The sequence below is a fragment of the Diadema antillarum genome, unplaced genomic scaffold, assembly GCF_040938485.1.
Source record: "Diadema antillarum isolate AM-2024a unplaced genomic scaffold, OU_Dant_1.0 seq00000799_RagTag, whole genome shotgun sequence".
In the NCBI taxonomy this organism is placed as follows: domain Eukaryota; kingdom Metazoa; phylum Echinodermata; class Echinoidea; order Diadematoida; family Diadematidae; genus Diadema; species Diadema antillarum.
Window position 1 is genome coordinate 1047244 of NW_027271683.1, and position 18419 is coordinate 1065662.

An 18419-nucleotide genomic window follows, 5' to 3' on the forward strand; every position below is an offset into this window, starting at 1 on the left:
AAAGTAACGAATATTTAAGTATCTGCGCAGTCACTGCTGGAAGAGAAGACTACTACAGTGTATGATGTCACATGCATACAACTATAACTTATAAGGGAAATAAAAAGAAAATTTCACAAAACTTTAATTTTTGAATAAAGTGCACAGTTCTTCAACTTGCTACTGACGTATGTTAAGGGTAATATTATTCCCCCTGACTTCTGAAAGAGAGAAGTCGAGTGTTCTTTTGTTATGCGAGAAAAATGGAAATATGTTGAATTTTCTTTATTCTTTCTTTATATCGTTGTACTCATGTGACATCACAAACTATAGTAGTCTTTTCATCCAGCCGTGACTGAGCAGAAACTTCAAAAATTCATAACTTTTGAGCGGATTGTCCGATTTTGCTCAAACTCTCATTGATGTGTTCTACAAAAAAATTGCTGCATTCACTCAACCCACATGTCTATGAAGGTGGACTTGTCCTTTAAATGTTTTCAGGTGGTCTGTTCCTCTTTCCTATTACATCAGTTTGTCTCTTTTTCTGGATGCAGGGTGTTATAATGGATGAAGCTTTGACCTCGTATGAATCAAGAATTAAACCCATATAACTGTACATTGTATTTGTGTGTGTGTGTGTGAATTGAGGGGTTGCAGCATATTTTAGTGGAATACATCAGCAGAGCTTGAGGGAAATTAGACTATCTGTTCAAAAGTTCTAAATTTTTAAAGTTTTTTTGCAGCCGTTGCTGGATAAGAAGACTACAACATCTTTTAATGTCGCATGTGGAAAATGCTGTTAAGAGAATATAAAGAAAATTCAGCATGTTTTCACTTTTCTAGAATGAAAGTGCACTTAAAGGACAAGTTCACCTTCATAAACATAAGGATTGAGAGAATGCAACAATATTAGTAGAACACATCAGTGAAAGTTTGAGAAAAATTGGACAATCGATGCAAAAGTTATGAATTTTTAAAATTTTTGTGTTGGAACCGCTGGATGAGGAGACTACTACAGCTTGTGAGTCATTTGCGTACAACAGTATAAAGAAAATGTATAAGAAAATTTAACATATTTTCACTTTTTTCGCATAATAAAAGAGCACTTGACTTGCCTCTTTCTAAAGGCAGGGGGAATAATATTACCCATAACATTTGTCGGTAACCAGTCAGGGGAATGTGTACTTTTTTCAAAAGATGGAATTTTGTGAAATTCTCTTTATATTTTCCTTATATTGTTGTACGCATGTGACATCGTACACTGCAGTAGTCTTCTCATCCAGCGGTTACTGCACAAAAACTTCAAAAATTCATAACTTTTGAACGGATTGTCTGATTTTCCTCAAACTTTCAATGATGTGTTCTACTAATATTGCTACTTTCTCTCAAACCTTATGTTTATTAAGGTGAACTTGTCCTTTAACTTTATACCTTTTTCAGGGTTACTGATAATATTACCTAAAACACATGTAAGTTACAATTCAAGGGAATGAGTTCCAAGTATTTTTCATTAATATGTACGTGTAGAATCCTCTCAATTAAAAAAAAAAAAGTGATTTTCCATACGTGTGATGTCACGAAGTGTTTCATGTGTACTCTTCTTATCTAGCGATGGCTGCACCAAACTTTAACAATGCATAAATTTTGAATGGATTGTGTGGTTTTCCTCAAACTCACCGATCTTTTTTACTGTTATAGCTGCATTCACTCAGTCCACATACTGTGCCATGTTTCGGTTTCATCCCCCTTTGAAAGTAAATAATGGATTCATTCGCAACAAGACAGTTTATATTCACTATGCACACTGTGTACCTTTCTGTCTACATGTACAATGTATAGCTGGGAAACTGGGAACCTGGCAGTGATGTGATAAATATAGTAGTTAAAATGTAAATAATATGTAAATATCTGATCATGTGATGAGGCTTCCTTGTATTGGGGGAACCATATCATTGAACCAGAGCTACCAAGTCTCACGCATTCTGCGTGAGACTCGAGCATTTAGGGGCAATCTCACACATGGCACCCATTTTTCTCACTCATCGGGCGAAGTCTTCAACTTGGGCCTATAATAAGGAGCATACAGCTTTAAAAGATTAAAGTGATAGTTGCAATTGAAGGTATATTTTCCTTTTGTCTTTCAAAATAAGTGAAAAATAGTCACTTAAGGATGCACCTGATCGCACCATTAAGAGCTAAAAATTGAAAAAGCTCCCTACCGTGGGAGGCCACAGGGGGGAAAAACCCCTCCCACACCCTCGCTCGCGCGAACATTCGCTCACCGAGATGCCGAGTCATGAAAATCTCACTCATAAAATTTTTTTGAACTTGGCATCCCTCTTGAACTGTTTTCTACCCATATCTTGTGTCATTCCCAGAGTTAGCAGACTTAATATAATAATGACCAGCAAAGAGGTTATATAAAAGGTCCTGTTTACCTTTAGGAGCTGTTATCTTAAAATGTTCAAGATATCACATTTGATGCATGTGTAGGTCTGTTGTATCACAAAACATCCTACCATATAGAATTTTTGCAACGAAGCCTAGAATATAAAAGGAAATATCAATATTTTTCTCAATAAACTGTAACTGTAGACAGTTTACAATCTGTAGTCTGGAAACATATATTATTATCGTATTAGATATTGTTCACATTTTGTAATATTTAACAATACTTAACATCGATTATTCTAATTCAAATGTTTGCAGTTGTTGTTTCTATTCCTAACTCACATTTGAAAATTATTTTAAAGCACTGTTGCTGGGTTTTTGTTTCATCTGCAAATGGTAAATTATGTCTGTAAACATTAATGATAATATGTGCTTTAAAAATATTAATCATTGTTATTGTTATGAAATGCACTGTGAATGCAGTTTAAACTTGGGGAGGTCCACACTACTTCTACGATAGTGTTAGGTTTCCATTGATGCTGAGTGCTCGCACCCTTCATCATAGCAGCTATAATATTTGTAGTGATGTCATGCATCCATACACACAGTACTTGCCATTCATGAGAAGACACATGGTACACAGTGTGTGTGTTGGATATCGAGGGACCTTTTGATCGAACCTGTCCCAGAGACCCCAACTCTCCCGCTTTTGACGGGAGATCTCCCGCCGAAAGCCCATTTTTGCAGAATTTCCCGTTCTCCCGCTTGAGATTTAATTTCACCCGCTTGAAATGACTTCTTACTTAATTTCATTGTATGTTGAAAAATAAGCCTTAAATAGCGCGAGAGAGCATCTAGAACCCTAGACCGCAAGGGACTTTGCGCTCGTGATACGCGCTTCGTGCACATCAAGTTGGAGTCCCCTGTTTGCTAGGGATTTCAGGCGGGAGAATCTCCAGATCAGAAGGTGTTTGTGGTTGGAGTCTCTGCTGTCCACTCAAGTCATGAAACACACTCTCTTGTGCCCTGAAAAGAAAGGCAGCACCATTCTTGTGAGCTGCTTTTATCTGGGTTATAGCAGCACAAGACAGAGTCTTGTTTGGCTGTGTTCATGCAATCAAAAAAATGTTTCCAACTTACACTGTGGCACTCATTTTATTCACACCCATGATTATCTGAAGATAGCACAAGTCAGCTCAGTGTGAACACAACTCTTAATTGTATGACCACCTCCATTTCCTCATTATTACTCCGCCAAATCCCAGCAGAAGAATTTAAAAGAGAGAAAGAGAAAAAAAAAGTCAGTTTCATCAAAGAGAGATAAATACTGGACATTTGACGCTCTACCCCTTTTGTAAAAAATGCCATTAACTCTGAAACGAGTTGCCTGCTTCTATAACAATCAGCGGAAGTGATGAAAAAAATTTAATTACACATTTGATCTGGCTCTTTAGTTTCGCTGTTGTGCATTCTTGGATGCCTTCAGCATGTAGCGGCTGTATTATTCTGCGTTATTTGGATTTATGTGGGTGCAGTAGGGTTGTTTGTGTGCAATGGGGTTCAGCATACCATTCAGAACCGAGCTACAAAATGTACTGTAAAACGAGGAATGTTCACGTGCATTTTATTTTCGCAAGAGCAAGATTCACAAAATTAAAATGCATGCGAAAGTTCTTGTCTACACTACAAGGTATATGCATTGAATGCCAGTGGCATCCCGCAAAAATTTAAAGTGCTGTAAAAAAGGCCATCAGCTCCAATTCACAAAAAATTCATGCCGCGAATTATGTTTCACAGTATTCTCATGTGAATACAATGTAGTTCTAGTGATAACCCACTGCATTTACGAAGCAGCGCTGTTCAATACATTACAGTAGACAGTGATTTTATGAGCATTGACGACGTCTCTCAAGCAACTGGTTGAGTGTATTGTCTGGAGAACTTAAGATCCCTTTAATCTCCCTAGTCAGCCAGTCCCCTACTCCATCCCAAATCTCCTTTGATGATCGGATCTGGTTTCTGAGGGTAGCCAGTCTTGAAATTTCGGATAACAAGCACAGTTAGTTCACAATACCCAAGTTTCCATTTACTTTTGAAAAGCCACATCTCTTTGAGAAGGCCTCTATTTTAGTTGCGAACATGTCAAAATTTCTCTTCGAATGCATAATAAAAAATACATCAGAGTGATACATAACACACTTCTGGAAAATAAAATTTGCACCATACATTATATAGCGAAATAAATTGTATCATAGAGCAATATCTGTAGCCAGTTTACGTGTATAGCTGTATTGAATTCAAACTTTCGTAACAGAATTCAAGAATAATATTAGACTTTCTCAATCTGTGTACTTCTGATTGACTTTTTACATCACCATGACTTGCACATATCAGAGTGAGTCCCACTTTTTTTGTCTCTGGACTCCAACAAAAATGAGTGGTCCTGCAGCCTTTTTTTGACAAATGGATAACTCTACGACTCAAAACCATACTCCGTTATTACACAGAGACTCCAACCCAAAGTACCTTCTGATCTGGAGATTCTCCCGCCTGAAACCCCTAGGAAACGGGAGACTCAAAGTTGATGTGTGCGAAGCGCGAATTTCCCAGGGTTCTACAGTAGATGCTCTCTGGTGCTATCTAAGGCTTATTTTTTCAACATACAATAGAAAAGAAATCATTTCCAACGGGAGACAAAGAGCCAGGGCGGGAGAAATTAAATCTCAAACGGGAGAACGGGAGATTTTGAAAAATGGGTTTTCGGCGGGAGATCTCCCGTTGAAAACGGGAGAGTTGGAGTCTCTGTATTACACTGTATGAGTCAGTACCGCAAATTTTGTTTGTTGTATCAACATAGAGTGGTACAAGTATTTGCATTGCTATAATAGACATTGTGGCTGCAGTTTAATATTCTCAGTGAGCCTTTTATGAACATACATTGCACTTTCTTATTGTGTGCTATATCAGAAATTGCAAAACCAAGTGTACATTGTAGTAACCATCTCATGGAAGTGTTCATGATAAATTTCAGAGGTCACTGTAGCACTATTAGTGCTGCAAAAAGTGCATAAAAGCAACCTATCATGAGGTATCTTGGCTCCACTCTGACCATATTTCGGATCCATGGACATAAAAGCTTCAGACCACATAAATCTTTTATACATGAAATAAATTCTGTATGAGTGGAAGTCACGTGAGCTGAATATAACCTTTACTCCAATCCACAGGAAGCTGGGATGTTTCTTCTTTGGCATTTGTGTAATACCCTATTTCAAACTTCAGCTTGAGCTACGTATGGCGGCAGTGAGAGATACTAAATTTGGACAAGTCTAATGAGAAATTCAGTCCTTTTCATATATGAAAGTCGTGAGGATGTTTTATGCAAGGTGGACTAAAAATGTGTTTCACCAGATATTTGTTTGGCATGAATAGGCAATTAGTCTTAGTACCCCAATTTCATGAAGTCCAAATCTGTATGGCCTCATACAAGTGCCCTATGAACCAAAACACACACAGATCTTCACAAACTTCTCCTTTTGATATCCAGTTGTAAAGCCAATAAAAAATTGTGAATCCATTTTTTGTTGTGCTGCAATAACCTTACGGTAACTGTTTTTACTTTTTTACTTTTTTTGGGGGGGGGGAAGAGGAGGGGAAGGATCTCACACTTAACAAAAATGTAGTCAATGTATTGCTCTTTCACAATATATGTAGAAATGAAGATTAACTAGGTTGACCAATTTCACCTATTTTGAGTCCTCACACGAAATCAGTGCATACACATTTTTTTCTTAATTTTTTGATGTACCATCACATATTTGTCTTTACATCCGTATACTGTAGTGGCTGCTTTATCCAAATAAGAATGTGCAAAATTTCAACAAACATCGTACATGGTAATTCCGCCATTCCTTGGTGATTACCCTCTTAATCTGTGCCCAATTTTTAATATAAAGTCTGTGATTTTCTTCCTTTCTTAACACCTCATCATCTTCCCAGGCCAGGAACGTTTTGGCAACATGACCCGGGTGTACTACAAGGAGGCCGTCGGAGCTTTCATCGTCTTCGACGTGACGAGAGTGTCGACGTTTGAGGCGGTCACTAAATGGAAGCACGACCTGGACTCTAAAGTTCAGCTACCGAACGGCAGCCCCATCCCAGCCGTGTTATTAGCTAATAAGGTGCGGGGGTAATGCCTTAATTGGTTGTGTTTGAAGCAATGCGGAGAATTGAAAAATCCTCAAAGTTTTGAATGTCTGAATTCACACGTGAAGTTAGGGAAACCACCCTCAGACTTCAAGTTTTTCTTATTGATAGCCAATGAAATGGGGGAGACTGCCCATACAGTTTCCCTTTTCTGTAAAGAAGCTAATAGGATGAAGGGATTACCCAAATATCCCAGGTCTCTTCAATTAATTGCTTCAATAATGTGAGTGGAACTTCCCATACCTTTTTTAATAGCCAATATGGCTAGTGATATTGCCCTTTCGATTTGTCTCGAGAGGATTTCTCTGAGTCAGCCAAACACCGAGATCTCATTGCAGTTAGCCTTTGACATGAGGTGGAAGCCACCCAAACATGTACAGCTCCAGTTTCTCTGAAGGTGAGGGATTGCGGTTTATTGCCACTTGGTCTACTCTCAGATGGTCTACGTACACATACTTCCCAGTGCGTCTAACACTACTACGGCTTAACTCATTTGGTCAACTGTCAATTTTGTCTAATGCTCGTTTGGTCTTATCTTCACTTGGCCTAATGCCCAGTTTGGCTAATTATCATTTAGTCTAATCAGCAGATGGTCTAATCGCAATTTCGTCTCCATAGGATTTTCCTCATTTGGTCTAATACACTGTGGGTATTAGACGAAATAGGCATAGCCCATCTGCAAGTAGGCCAACTGGTACTGAGATTAAGTGGCAGTTGGACTAAATGGTCATGAGACGAAGTGGTTGTAGACGAAACGGGATTAGACCATGTTGGTTTACACTAAATGGCTATTGGACGAAATGGGAGTAGACCAGGTGATAGATCACCGGGATCCCTACCCAAATATCTGTTAAGTGTCCCCTCAGTTATTAAACCAATATTGTAAAGTGAAATCTCAGATACATTGCGAGTTTCTTTCAACCAGCCAATTTATAGATGAGTGTAGTCTCCCAAAAATCTTCAGTTTTCTGTAAGTCAGCCAGTTCATATAGGTAGAGTGAAACTTATCATATATTCCAAAATGTCTCTCCAAATTTTTATGAATAGGCCAAGAATGTTACAGGTTTTAATACATTAACAGTAGTTGTGAAAATAAATGTTCAAATTTGTCTTCGTGCAATTTTGTTGTTGATTATACTCGCACACCACAATTGAGGCCGAATTTGTTACAGTTCTTCATAATGTAGCATGGTTCCAATTAATTAGGCTGCAAGTTGTGCAGTAATATATCTGATGGTCTATTGAATTTTTTTTGGGGGGGGGCTTGAAACATCACTTTAGCTGACATTCCCTCACATTATATGTTTGTGAAATGTTCTTTGTTTCTTCATCTGCATAACTTAGTGTGACCAAACAAAAGAGGGCCTTGTAAATAACAGCAGCCAAATGGACGAATACTGCAAGGACAAAGGCTTTGTGAATTGGTTCGAGACGTCTGCCAAAGATAACATCAACATTGACGAGGCAGCCAGGTTTCTGGTTACAAGTGTAAGTATACTCCTTACAGTCCTAAAGACTGTATTAGCTATCTATGTCGCGAGAGAATTATCTCAAGGCTGGCGGAATGGGGGGGGGGGGGACCTCGGGGACCCCCCCCCCCCATTTTTTTCTGCACCATACAAAGGAATACATAAGGTGTCATCACTCTGGGTCCCCACACTTCTTGTAATCCAGAAGTATGTAAGTGGCACTAAATAGAAATAGATAGAGATCTTGAAGTGTGAGTGCGGTAAGGTCATGTTTTTCCCACTGAAGACCCCCCCCCCTCCTTTTTTATTTTTTTTGGCTTGTCAACTTAAGAAACCTGGAAGTGGAAGGAGAAAGATGAGCTGAAGACCTTTTTTGTTTTTGTTTTTGCTTGTCTGCTAAAGAAACCCAGTAATGGAAGGGGAGAGATGACCTGAGGACCCTTTTGTTTTGTTTTTTTTTGCTCATCAGTTCATGAAACCCCGAAGTGGGCCCCCCCCCTTTTGAAAACACTCCGCCAGCCCTGTATCTAGCGAATTGAGACTTATTGGACAATTTCACAAGTGGTTGAATTTGAGATTGAGAACCACAGCAATTGCGTGAGAAACTATAAAAGCACTCGCAGAGCTCAGACCTCTGCAGAGCAGCATTTCCACCCAAACACGCATGTTGAAAATCAGCCAATTTCCCAATATTCAGCCTTTTGTTTACATCATGTGCGCGGCGCCTCACCCAAGCAGAGCAGGTGCTTTGGTGCGCGTGTGCAAACCTCAAACCTTAAACTCCCAAGTTTATTGACCTTATCCGCCAATGATCAAAATCCCTTCAAAAATTATAAAGAATAAAAACAAAATACACATGTATGTTGGATCACTACCAAAATTGAATCGTCTGTTTCTTGTGTCATTATCACCTTTTCCTGCAAATTTCCTCCAAATCCATTCGCAACATTTTGAGTTATTTTGCACACCGACAAACCAACAAATAAACAGCGACAAAGGCATTACCTCCTTTGCAGAGGTACAGTAGTGTGATGTGATCCTTATAGTACACTGTATGTGACCCATATCACAAAACCAACTAAAAGTCACCAGACACAGATTTTTAGTTAAGGCACACTCACAGAAGGTTTGAAATAATGTATAACTCAATACAAATACACATTTCTACAGTGTAACCTTCTTAATGGAAAGAAAGTGCACACTCTAGAACTAGAGAAGCACTCTTAGAGTGCAGACCTCCACCAAGCAGCTCATTTCCACTATCACCCATCACCACCCATATACATACATGCTGAAAGTCGTCCAATTTCCCAATATAGAAAGCTTTTGTTTACATCACCAGCTTCAAGCTGCGCGCCGCCTCACCCAAGCAGAACATGTATGCAAACCTCAAATACGCTCAGTTTGAAGTCCCAAGTTCATTCACCCTGCAAACTGTATCTGCAAAAATATCAAAAGTACTTCAAAATTCACAGAAATACCTGGATCACTACCAAAATTTAATAATGTGCTCCTTGTGTTATAATCAACTTTTCCTGCAAGATTCATCCAAATCCATCCACAACTTTTTGAGTTATTTTGAACAAAAAGAAACAAACAAAAACAAACCAGCAAACACACAAAGAAATGCTGGTAAAAAAACAAAACAAAACATGACCTCCTTCTTTGACAGAGGTATAAAAAGAGGATTTTGCAGCTTCTGAAAAGAATATTGTTCAGTGTTCCATGTTTCATCTGGCACAATTGGTTGGCTGAAAAATTTGTCTGGCATGTGGCTGGTGCAAGAACACAGAGACAAGACGCACATGTTCACCCTACGTCTAAATAGGGCAGTTTGTCATTCAGTTGGAGGACACGTGTTTTCTGAAGTGGATAGGTGTTCGACACAAATAGAGCATCAGGCATTCAGTTCTATCATTAGCAAGAACAACTATAACAGGGCTTGGTCTCAGGCTCGCAGCTGCAGGCTCAATTCACATGGCCGTCCAGAGAAAGCTGAATTGCAAAACTTCTTCATGAGTCTGTGTTTGACTTGACAGACTGTTCAAATCTTTCATCCAAACTTGGAGCAGACTTTTTTTGAATCACATCGCTTGCATGAATTCCAGAATTTGGCACAGTAAAACTCAAGAATGCATTTAAAAGTAAGCAGTCCTTGAATTTCTGCAAGATTGCACCAACATTTACACCTACACAGCAAGTGGTTCAGATATAATGACTACCAGTGTAGGGATCCATGACGCTATATTTTGCAGATAACAAATTAAAAGCATGTTTAACTGCATGCTATTCAGACCTTCATACTCCACTCAGCCAAGCATAGCGGTATGTTAAAGATGAAGAAAAAGTAAACAATCGTACAAAAATTAACCTAACCTCTAAATCAGCCATGCACATAATAGTGCACAACTAAGAAATTGTTAAAGGGATGGTGCACAACCAAGAAATTGTTAAAGGGATGGTATAGTATTCGTCGAGGTGAGGATTCAGCCTTTTTTTTTTTTTGCAAGAAACTTAAGAAACCATTTTATGAAATTTTAAAGTGCATACAATACTAAGAGGACTTGAAAGTTAATTTTGAAAAAAAAAATGGTTTTGAAATGGCCAAGATATCCAAAAAACAAACTAAAACAAAGAAATCCACATAAAAAGTGAGTCCCGCTGCTTTGCTGGGGATATCTCAGCCATTTAAAAACCAGCTTTCATCAAATAAATGTAAAATCACTCTTGGAATTATTTGCGCTTTCATTTTTCATCTGAAAAAAAAAAAAAAAAAACCCAAACAAACATAACAAAAAAGTTAGAAACCTGTAGCCCTGTATCAACCAAAACTGTACCATCCCTATTACAGTGAAGTACCCTCAACTCAATGCTCATTGAAGTGTGGAAGTGGGCTCCTCTTTTTTTCTTTTTCTTTTTTTTTTCTTTCTCTCTCTCTCTCTCTCTCTTTAACACTGCAGCAGTGTGAGGGATTTGGAGAATAACTGCTCATCCAAAGCCTCCGAATAAATGCCCAAGGAAAATTCACAGTTACTTGAATGGAAGTCTTTATTCAGAAAGTTAATTCTTGATAGACTGAAAGGGGATTTGGAAGACTGCTTCATTGTGAGAGTGTCCAATGGAATGTCTTTAAAAAAAAAAAGAAACACACATAGCTAAATAACATCTGGGCCCCAATTTTATTAGGGTAGCAACTTTTGCTACATAGAATAACAATTTCCCATAGCAGCATCTAATCAGCAAGCTGGGTTGTTGGCACTGCCATGACATTTGCCGTTCTAACAATAATTTCCATCACACCGATATCATAATAAAATTGGGTCCCACACAAGAATTTGCTATCCTTAAAATTTTTATTATTGAAATGGGACCCAGAACTCCCAAACACATACACAATTATGTACCCATAAAGCAACTTTCTTTTGAGTATGAAAAGTCATCAATAGTATGGGCTGTGTGCTTGGAATGTGGTACAGTTTGTACAAATTTGAAAATGTAATTGTTCCTTTTCCAAAAATTATTTGTCAATTGATACAATTGCACCTCTATCACATTCAGATAAATCTGTATGTCATGTTCTTTTAATGCGACATCAAAACACCATATAAAAAGTTTGTGGACGTTTAGCTACAGTACGTGTATACCAGCGTGGTTGGTTGGGGCATTTCTTCAGACATCTTGGCTTTTTCAAAAGCAAGGTCGCCGCAAGTTATACACGTATCTGACTTGTAAAATGAGAATAAATTACAGAACCATTTTATAAAACAAATAATGCACAGGTTTAAGTTCAGGACGTTAGTGGAGATGCAGGTCCCTCTCAAGTAGTCACAGTGTTGTGTAACATGCACTCGACTTTGCCACATGCATGTTTCACCATTAAAATACCCTTGAGTATGCTGCATCTCCACTAATACACTCTCACCTGTGCATTTTGTGTATAATGACACTGCTTTGAAAGTTAGTATTAGTCATAAATAGATTCGATAATAAGACTACATGTATGCAAAATTTCAGCTCGATAATTATGATAATCCTTTTATTGTAGCTGTTATACAGTTTCTATAGCAACTTGTTTTCCCATTCATTACACAGAGCTCAGATTGACTAAAGTACGCACGTGCCCAGACCCTGAACTTCAAAGCCTCTTTTTCTCAGTACACACTCAAAAGCTGATTTTTACCTCCACCAAGGTAGGAGGTTATGTTTTCATCGGCGTTTGTTAGTTTGTCTGTGTGCAAAATAACTCAAAAATTTGTGAATACTCAAAAAGTTGTGAATAGATTTGAAAGAAACTTACAGGAAAGGCTGATAATGACACAAGGAACTGCTCTTTAAATTTTGGTAGTGATCCAGGAATTTTGATTGATTTTAAAGATTTTTCATCTTTTTGCAGATAGGGGCAATGAACTTGGGACTTCAAACTGTACGTTATTTGAGTTTTGCATATACGTGCTCTGCTGGGGCAAGGCACCGCGCAGCTTGAAGCGAATGATGTAAACAAAAGCCTTTATACTGGGAAATTGGGCGATTTTCAGCATGTGCGTATGGGTGGAAATCACCGATCTCTATGGTAGAACAAGAACAGTGGGGGAAATTAGATGCTTGGCGGAGATCCGCGATCTCAGAGTGCTTTTAGTGCTCAGGCACTTTGTTATCAACATTCAATATAGATATACCTCCAAACTTGATTCTGGGAGGGTATTGTCCTTTGCAAGATATCTCTTGCACATTTCGTTGGATGGTTTGTTGGTAAAAACCAATATTGAGTGATTAGAACACTCATGGATGGAAGGAAAATGCATGCTGTTTTTCGGCTGCTCGTTCCTGCATCTGATTGTGGCTAGGAAACATTTTCGATGTGTTCAAATTCACTGCAGCCAATACCTGTGTGGTGGTATATGGTCTACATATTTAGCTCACCTGAGCCAAAGGCTCAAGTGAGCTATTGCGATCGCCCTTCGTCCGGCGTCCGTCGTCCGTCGTCCGTCGTCCGTCGTCCGTCGTGCGTCGTGCGTAAACTTTTTACATTTTCATCTTCTTCTTGAAAACCCCATGACCGATTTTCATCAAACTTGGCAGGTAGCATCCCTAGGGGGTTAGGAACTCAATTTGTTAAAATGGGCACCATGCCCCACCCAGGGGGCCCCCAGGGGGGCCCAAACCCCCCAAAATTAAGGAATCTGTAAAAATCTTCTTCTCTAGAACCGGAAGTGAAAGAGCTAAGTTAATACTATGACTTAGTACATTGATGACTGTAGTTTCAAGTTTGTTCATGGCAGAATCAGGGGTGCCCCCCTTGGGACCCAGGGGAGGGTTCTAATGGGGCCTAAATTGTACATTTTCATCTTCTTCTTGAGAACTCCATGACCCATTTTCACCAAACTTGGCAGGTAGCATCCCTAGGGGGTTAGGAACTCCATTTGTTAAAATGGGCACCATGACCCACCCAGGGGGCCCCCAAGGGGCCCAAACCCCCCAAAATTAAGGAATCCGCAAAAATCGTCTTCTCTAGAACCAGAAGTGATAGAGCTAGGGTAATACTATGAGTTAGCACATTGATGACTGTAGTTTCAAGTTTGTTCATGGCAGAATCAGGGGTGCCCCCCCTTGGGACCCGGGGGAGGGGGGGGGGGGGGGTGAGGAGGGGTCCTAATGGGGCCTAAATTGTACATTTTTATCTTCTTCTTGAGAACCCCATGACCCATTTTCACCAAACTTGGCAGGTAGCATCCCTAGGGGGTTAGGATCTCAATTTGTTAAAATAGGCACCATGCCCCGCCCAGGGGGCCCCCAGGGGGCACAAACCCCCCAAATGAAGGAATCTTTAAAAATCTTCTCTAGAATCAGAAGTTATAGAGCTGAGATAATACTATGAGTGAGTACATTAATGACTGTAGTTTCAAGTTTGTTCATAGGAGATCCAGGGGTGCCCCTCTTGGGGGTAGGGGGGGGGGGGGTGGTTGGAAGGGTCCAAATGGGGGCCTGAATTGTACATTTTCATCTTCTTCCTGAAAACCTCATGATGGATTTTTGTCAAACTTGGCAGGTAGCATCCCTAGGTGGTCAGGATCTCAATTTATCAAACTAGGCACCATGCCCCACCCAGAGGGCCCCAGGGGGCCCCAATTCCCCCAAATTAAGGAATCTTGAAAAAATTGGGCCCTTATTGTACATTTTCATCTTCCACTTGAGAATGCCTCATCAAATTTTGATAGAGCTGTGAATAATTTAGATTAGTGACTGCGTGAAAGGTGAACTTGCGATACTCAGGTGAGCGCTAGACCCGCGGGTCTCTTGTTTGTGATGTGACACTTGTGGCTGATGTGATTTTGTATATCAATCCACCGCATGCTGTCCAAACCCATCTGAAAGGTTGTTTTAGGGCATTTGTTTCCTTTTGAGTCTCCGCTTGCTGCGATTACAACACTTTCTTTTTCTGCCTTTGCGAATAGTTTCAAGTAGAGAGGGGACACAACAGCCTGTAGAAAAGCTTGCATGCTGGCGTGGGTTTGCCAATAGCATATCCTTGATTGTTGCTCCCGAACTGTAATTCTCCGTGTTGCATGTAGCTGTGGAAACTCAAACAGTGGTGGCGCTATTTGATTAGATAGGGTATTATCACAGGAGTGTGTCAACAACACATCGCTGATACACAGAGCAAGTTCTATTCAAATTTTAATACACAAAATACCTCCAGTGTAATCTCTCTCTCCAAATTACTGTAGTTTTGAAGATTTTCTCAGCTATTTTTACATGCTGGGATAACATCTTATAAACTCGAGTCTGTTATTATTCAACAGCGCCACCATGTGCCCAGTATCTTCCAGTATCAGGCATTCAGTCAGAAGGCTGCAACTACATTGTATTTCAATGGCAGTGCCCCTTGTGATGATGGAAGCATTAAAGCCACGTGGATTTTATTTTTTTTAATCAACACCACTAAAAATATTTGTAAAGGGAGGAATATGAAGCTTTACAGAACTAGACAGTTCCACTGTATCAATGGATGGTATTAAACCAACTCCCTGAAAAAAAAGGGAAAATAAAGAGAAAATATGAAGACTGATGAAGTTATGTAGAGGTGGTGATCTACAACATGGGTAATGTACAACACTATTAGACATCCGTAATATTGATATTTCAGGGCTGCACACTAACCCATTTTTTCCATGTGTTACTGGTCCATTCCGGAAAAAAGTTACTGGTCCCACTGTAATTTTTACTGGTCAAGGACCGTCAGACCAGTGCTAGTGTGCAGCATTGGATATGTGAATGTTCACAGTCCTTTAGTGAAGGAGACAGGAAAGGAGAAGGGGGGGGGGGGGGGAGCTGTGGCATAGTGGATAAGACTCTCGACTCTCAGTGCTAGCGTCCTTGGACAAGATGTTTTTACCCACCTTGTATGGGTACCTGGCAATGCTAGGGTAATGATAGTGGCAGGGCCCTCTGGTAGAGCAGTAGCAACACTGATGAGGCTACCCTGGATAAAGAAGACATTATTACCTCCACCAAGGGGGAGGTTATGTTTTCGTTACCGTTGGTTTGTTCGTTAGTTCGTTAGTTAGTTTGTCTGTGTGCAAAATAACTCAAAAAGTAGTGAACTAATTGGGATGAAACTTGCAGGAAAGGTTGAGAATGACACAAGTACCAAACAATTAACTTTTGGCAGTGATCCGAAAATTTTGGGGGAATTTATGAAGGATTTTTGACATTTTGGCAGGTAGGGTCAATGAACTTGGGAGTTCAGGCTGCGCGTATTTGAGGTTTGCCTGCGCGCACTGTGCTCTAGTTTCTGCTGGGGTGAGGCGCGCCGTGCAGTTGAGGGTTTATGACGTGACAAAGGCTTCTATATAACACGTATTGGGAAATCTGGTAACTTTCAGCACACAATGCAGTACGTATGGGTGGAAATCACTGATATCTTTACGGAAGAACAAGATCAGTGGTGAAAATGATTTGCATGCTTGGCGGAGGTCTGCGCTCTCAGAGTGCTTCTCTAGTTCCTTATTATTATTATTATTATTATTGTTATCATTATTAAGGAGGGAGGTGTGATCTGTCCGTGTCACTCAGCGTTAGTGGAAAATGAAACCCAACTATATAATTTGGATTGAGTAAATGCGGCAACATTAATAGAACACTAGTGAATGTTTGAGGGAAATCGGACAGTCTTCAAAAGGGATGAATCTTTAAAGTTTCGTACCACCACTGGATAAGTAAGACTACAATGTTTTGTTACATCAAAGTATGGACAACAGTAAAGAACTATGTCAGCTTCAAATTGACATCTATAGCCTAATGAAACAAACATTCTACTTTACATGTAGATCTTTCGGAAAGCAAGGGGAATAATATTACAATTCACATGAGTCAGTAATACATCAAATCAAAGAATTGCCTAGTTGGTACTTTTCATAAAATATTCAAAGATTGTGAGAAATTCTCGTAATATTTTCTTTTATATCATTTTTCTATTTTAAATGTGTGATGTCATGCACTGTAGTGTTCTCATCCAGTGACAGCCGCAGCAAAAGTGATATGCATAGTGCTCGCGTGGATTGTCCCAATTTTTGTCAAATTTTTGCGCCGCTCACTGACTTTTTACTTTCTAGTTTCGCACATCTCATGACACCACTTCCACGAAAATCAGGCATATCGTTATGATGCTGCATGATCTTTTATACATGCTTGTCGGACCGAAAATGGCTCAAAAACGTGATTTTGTGTACAAAGTCTATGCAAATAGAGTTTTCTCACCTTATTCAAAATGATATGATTATTTTCACTTTCAATGGCTGAGATTAATTAATTTTTAGCACAATTATGCTTACAATAGGATATGTAATACATTTTTGTAGAAAAAAAATGAAAAAACAGAAGATCGAAAAACACTGAAATAAATAAGAAATTCATAGAACAATAGAATACATAAGAAATTGATTTTGATACCAGATTTTCTTCATTCAAGTACATTGTTTAACATGTTAGGAATGCTACAAAGAATAATATCACCAAAAATTAGAATACTTGTATTAGAATAATTGTTATTTTCTGAGTTAGAGCATCTGTAATTTATGATTTCTAACATATTAATTAAGATAAAGTATAAAAATTAATTCATTTTTTTCTTTAATAGCTTGGTAGATTATGCAACAGGTAATGTGCCCTTCTATTTTCGAAAATATCTGTACGCCAAAGTAGCAACTTTGTAGTAAATAGGGGCCTGTGTACAATGTTTCTGATGTGTTTTATTTTTGGCTTTCCCCTCTCAGATCTTAGCCAACGACAAAGCCATCAACCACGAAGACCGGGAGCAGGATGACGCCGCCTTTAATCTCGGAGACGAGAAAGCCCCGCCCGAAGACAAAGGGGCATGCTGCTGACCCCTCCCCTCCCCCTTCACCTGCCCCCCTCCCCTCCTCCTCCTCCTCCTCTTCCTACCCCCAAATCACACATCTCAATCGGCCCTACTGTCTACTGCAGACATGTCCCTCCCCCTACGGCATCTCCTCTATCAGTGTGTCTGGCCCTGATGCGGATGCAATGCTGGCTTCGTCAACGTCAATATCGCGCCGTGATCGATGTCGCAGCCCGTGGTGATCGCCGTCGTCCTATATATACTGGGACCGAGCTTCGCTTGGGATCAATTTCTGAACTTTGATCAGATGCAATGTTAAGTACAGTGAAAGCGGATGATGTGTGTGGATATGAATGTACAGTCGATGGCTCTGTGATTTCCGAGCACAGGCATTCACATTGAGCTGAAGACTTTATCACTACAAGAATATTGCCGTTTTGCAAACATCCATGGAATGCTTCGGTGGTTACATTGTGATATTATATTTCTAAAGCCATATATATGAGTGTGTAAGAAAGTACAATATTACTGTTGTTACAAGGGAAGTGGTAAACCCAATAGTCTTTTTAATTGATGTTGTGAAATCAAAGAAAGCACATGAGAATGTGCGAGAAATCGAGGAAGGGGTCACCTGTAGTTCGCCAAACTTGACATTCTTTGGTTACCTCATAAATGGGAACATTGAATACATTGCATACGGCAACCTGCTAGTTCCCGTGCAAAGTCTGTTGAAATTCCAGAATCCTATAGGTAGCACTTCGTATTTGACTGTGACCACACTTAACAGATCTATGTAGTCCTGATTCTACTTTTCTTCACTATATGTTTATTTCACTTTGCTTTGTTAGTTTATTGAAGAACAATTAGTTTACAATACCATTTGTTTTTGTCACTCAAGATGGAATTTGCTAGTATTCTCTGGAGGAAAAATTGTTATAGATTATCAGTAGCAAGAGTGGAGAAGGAAATACTTCTCTTTGGGTGTATGCCTTATTGGTGGAAATTTGAATTAGACG

General features: G+C 39.5%; 1 protein-coding gene across 1 annotated transcript in view; it reads left to right on the forward strand.

Annotated features, from left to right (window-relative positions):
- The window catches only part of LOC139739481 (ras-related protein Rab-32-like), a 44522-nt gene extending 27065 nt beyond the window's left edge, over window positions 1-17457 (forward strand). The window contains exons 4-6 of the mRNA XM_071650085.1: window positions 6370-6551; window positions 7921-8064; window positions 17318-17457. Of these exons, the coding sequence (XP_071506186.1) occupies window positions 6370-6551; window positions 7921-8064; window positions 17318-17428 (437 nt within the window). The 3' untranslated portion in view covers window positions 17429-17457. The remainder of the gene's footprint in view (window positions 1-6369; window positions 6552-7920; window positions 8065-17317) is intronic.
- The last annotated feature ends 962 nt before the right edge of the window (window positions 17458-18419 follow it).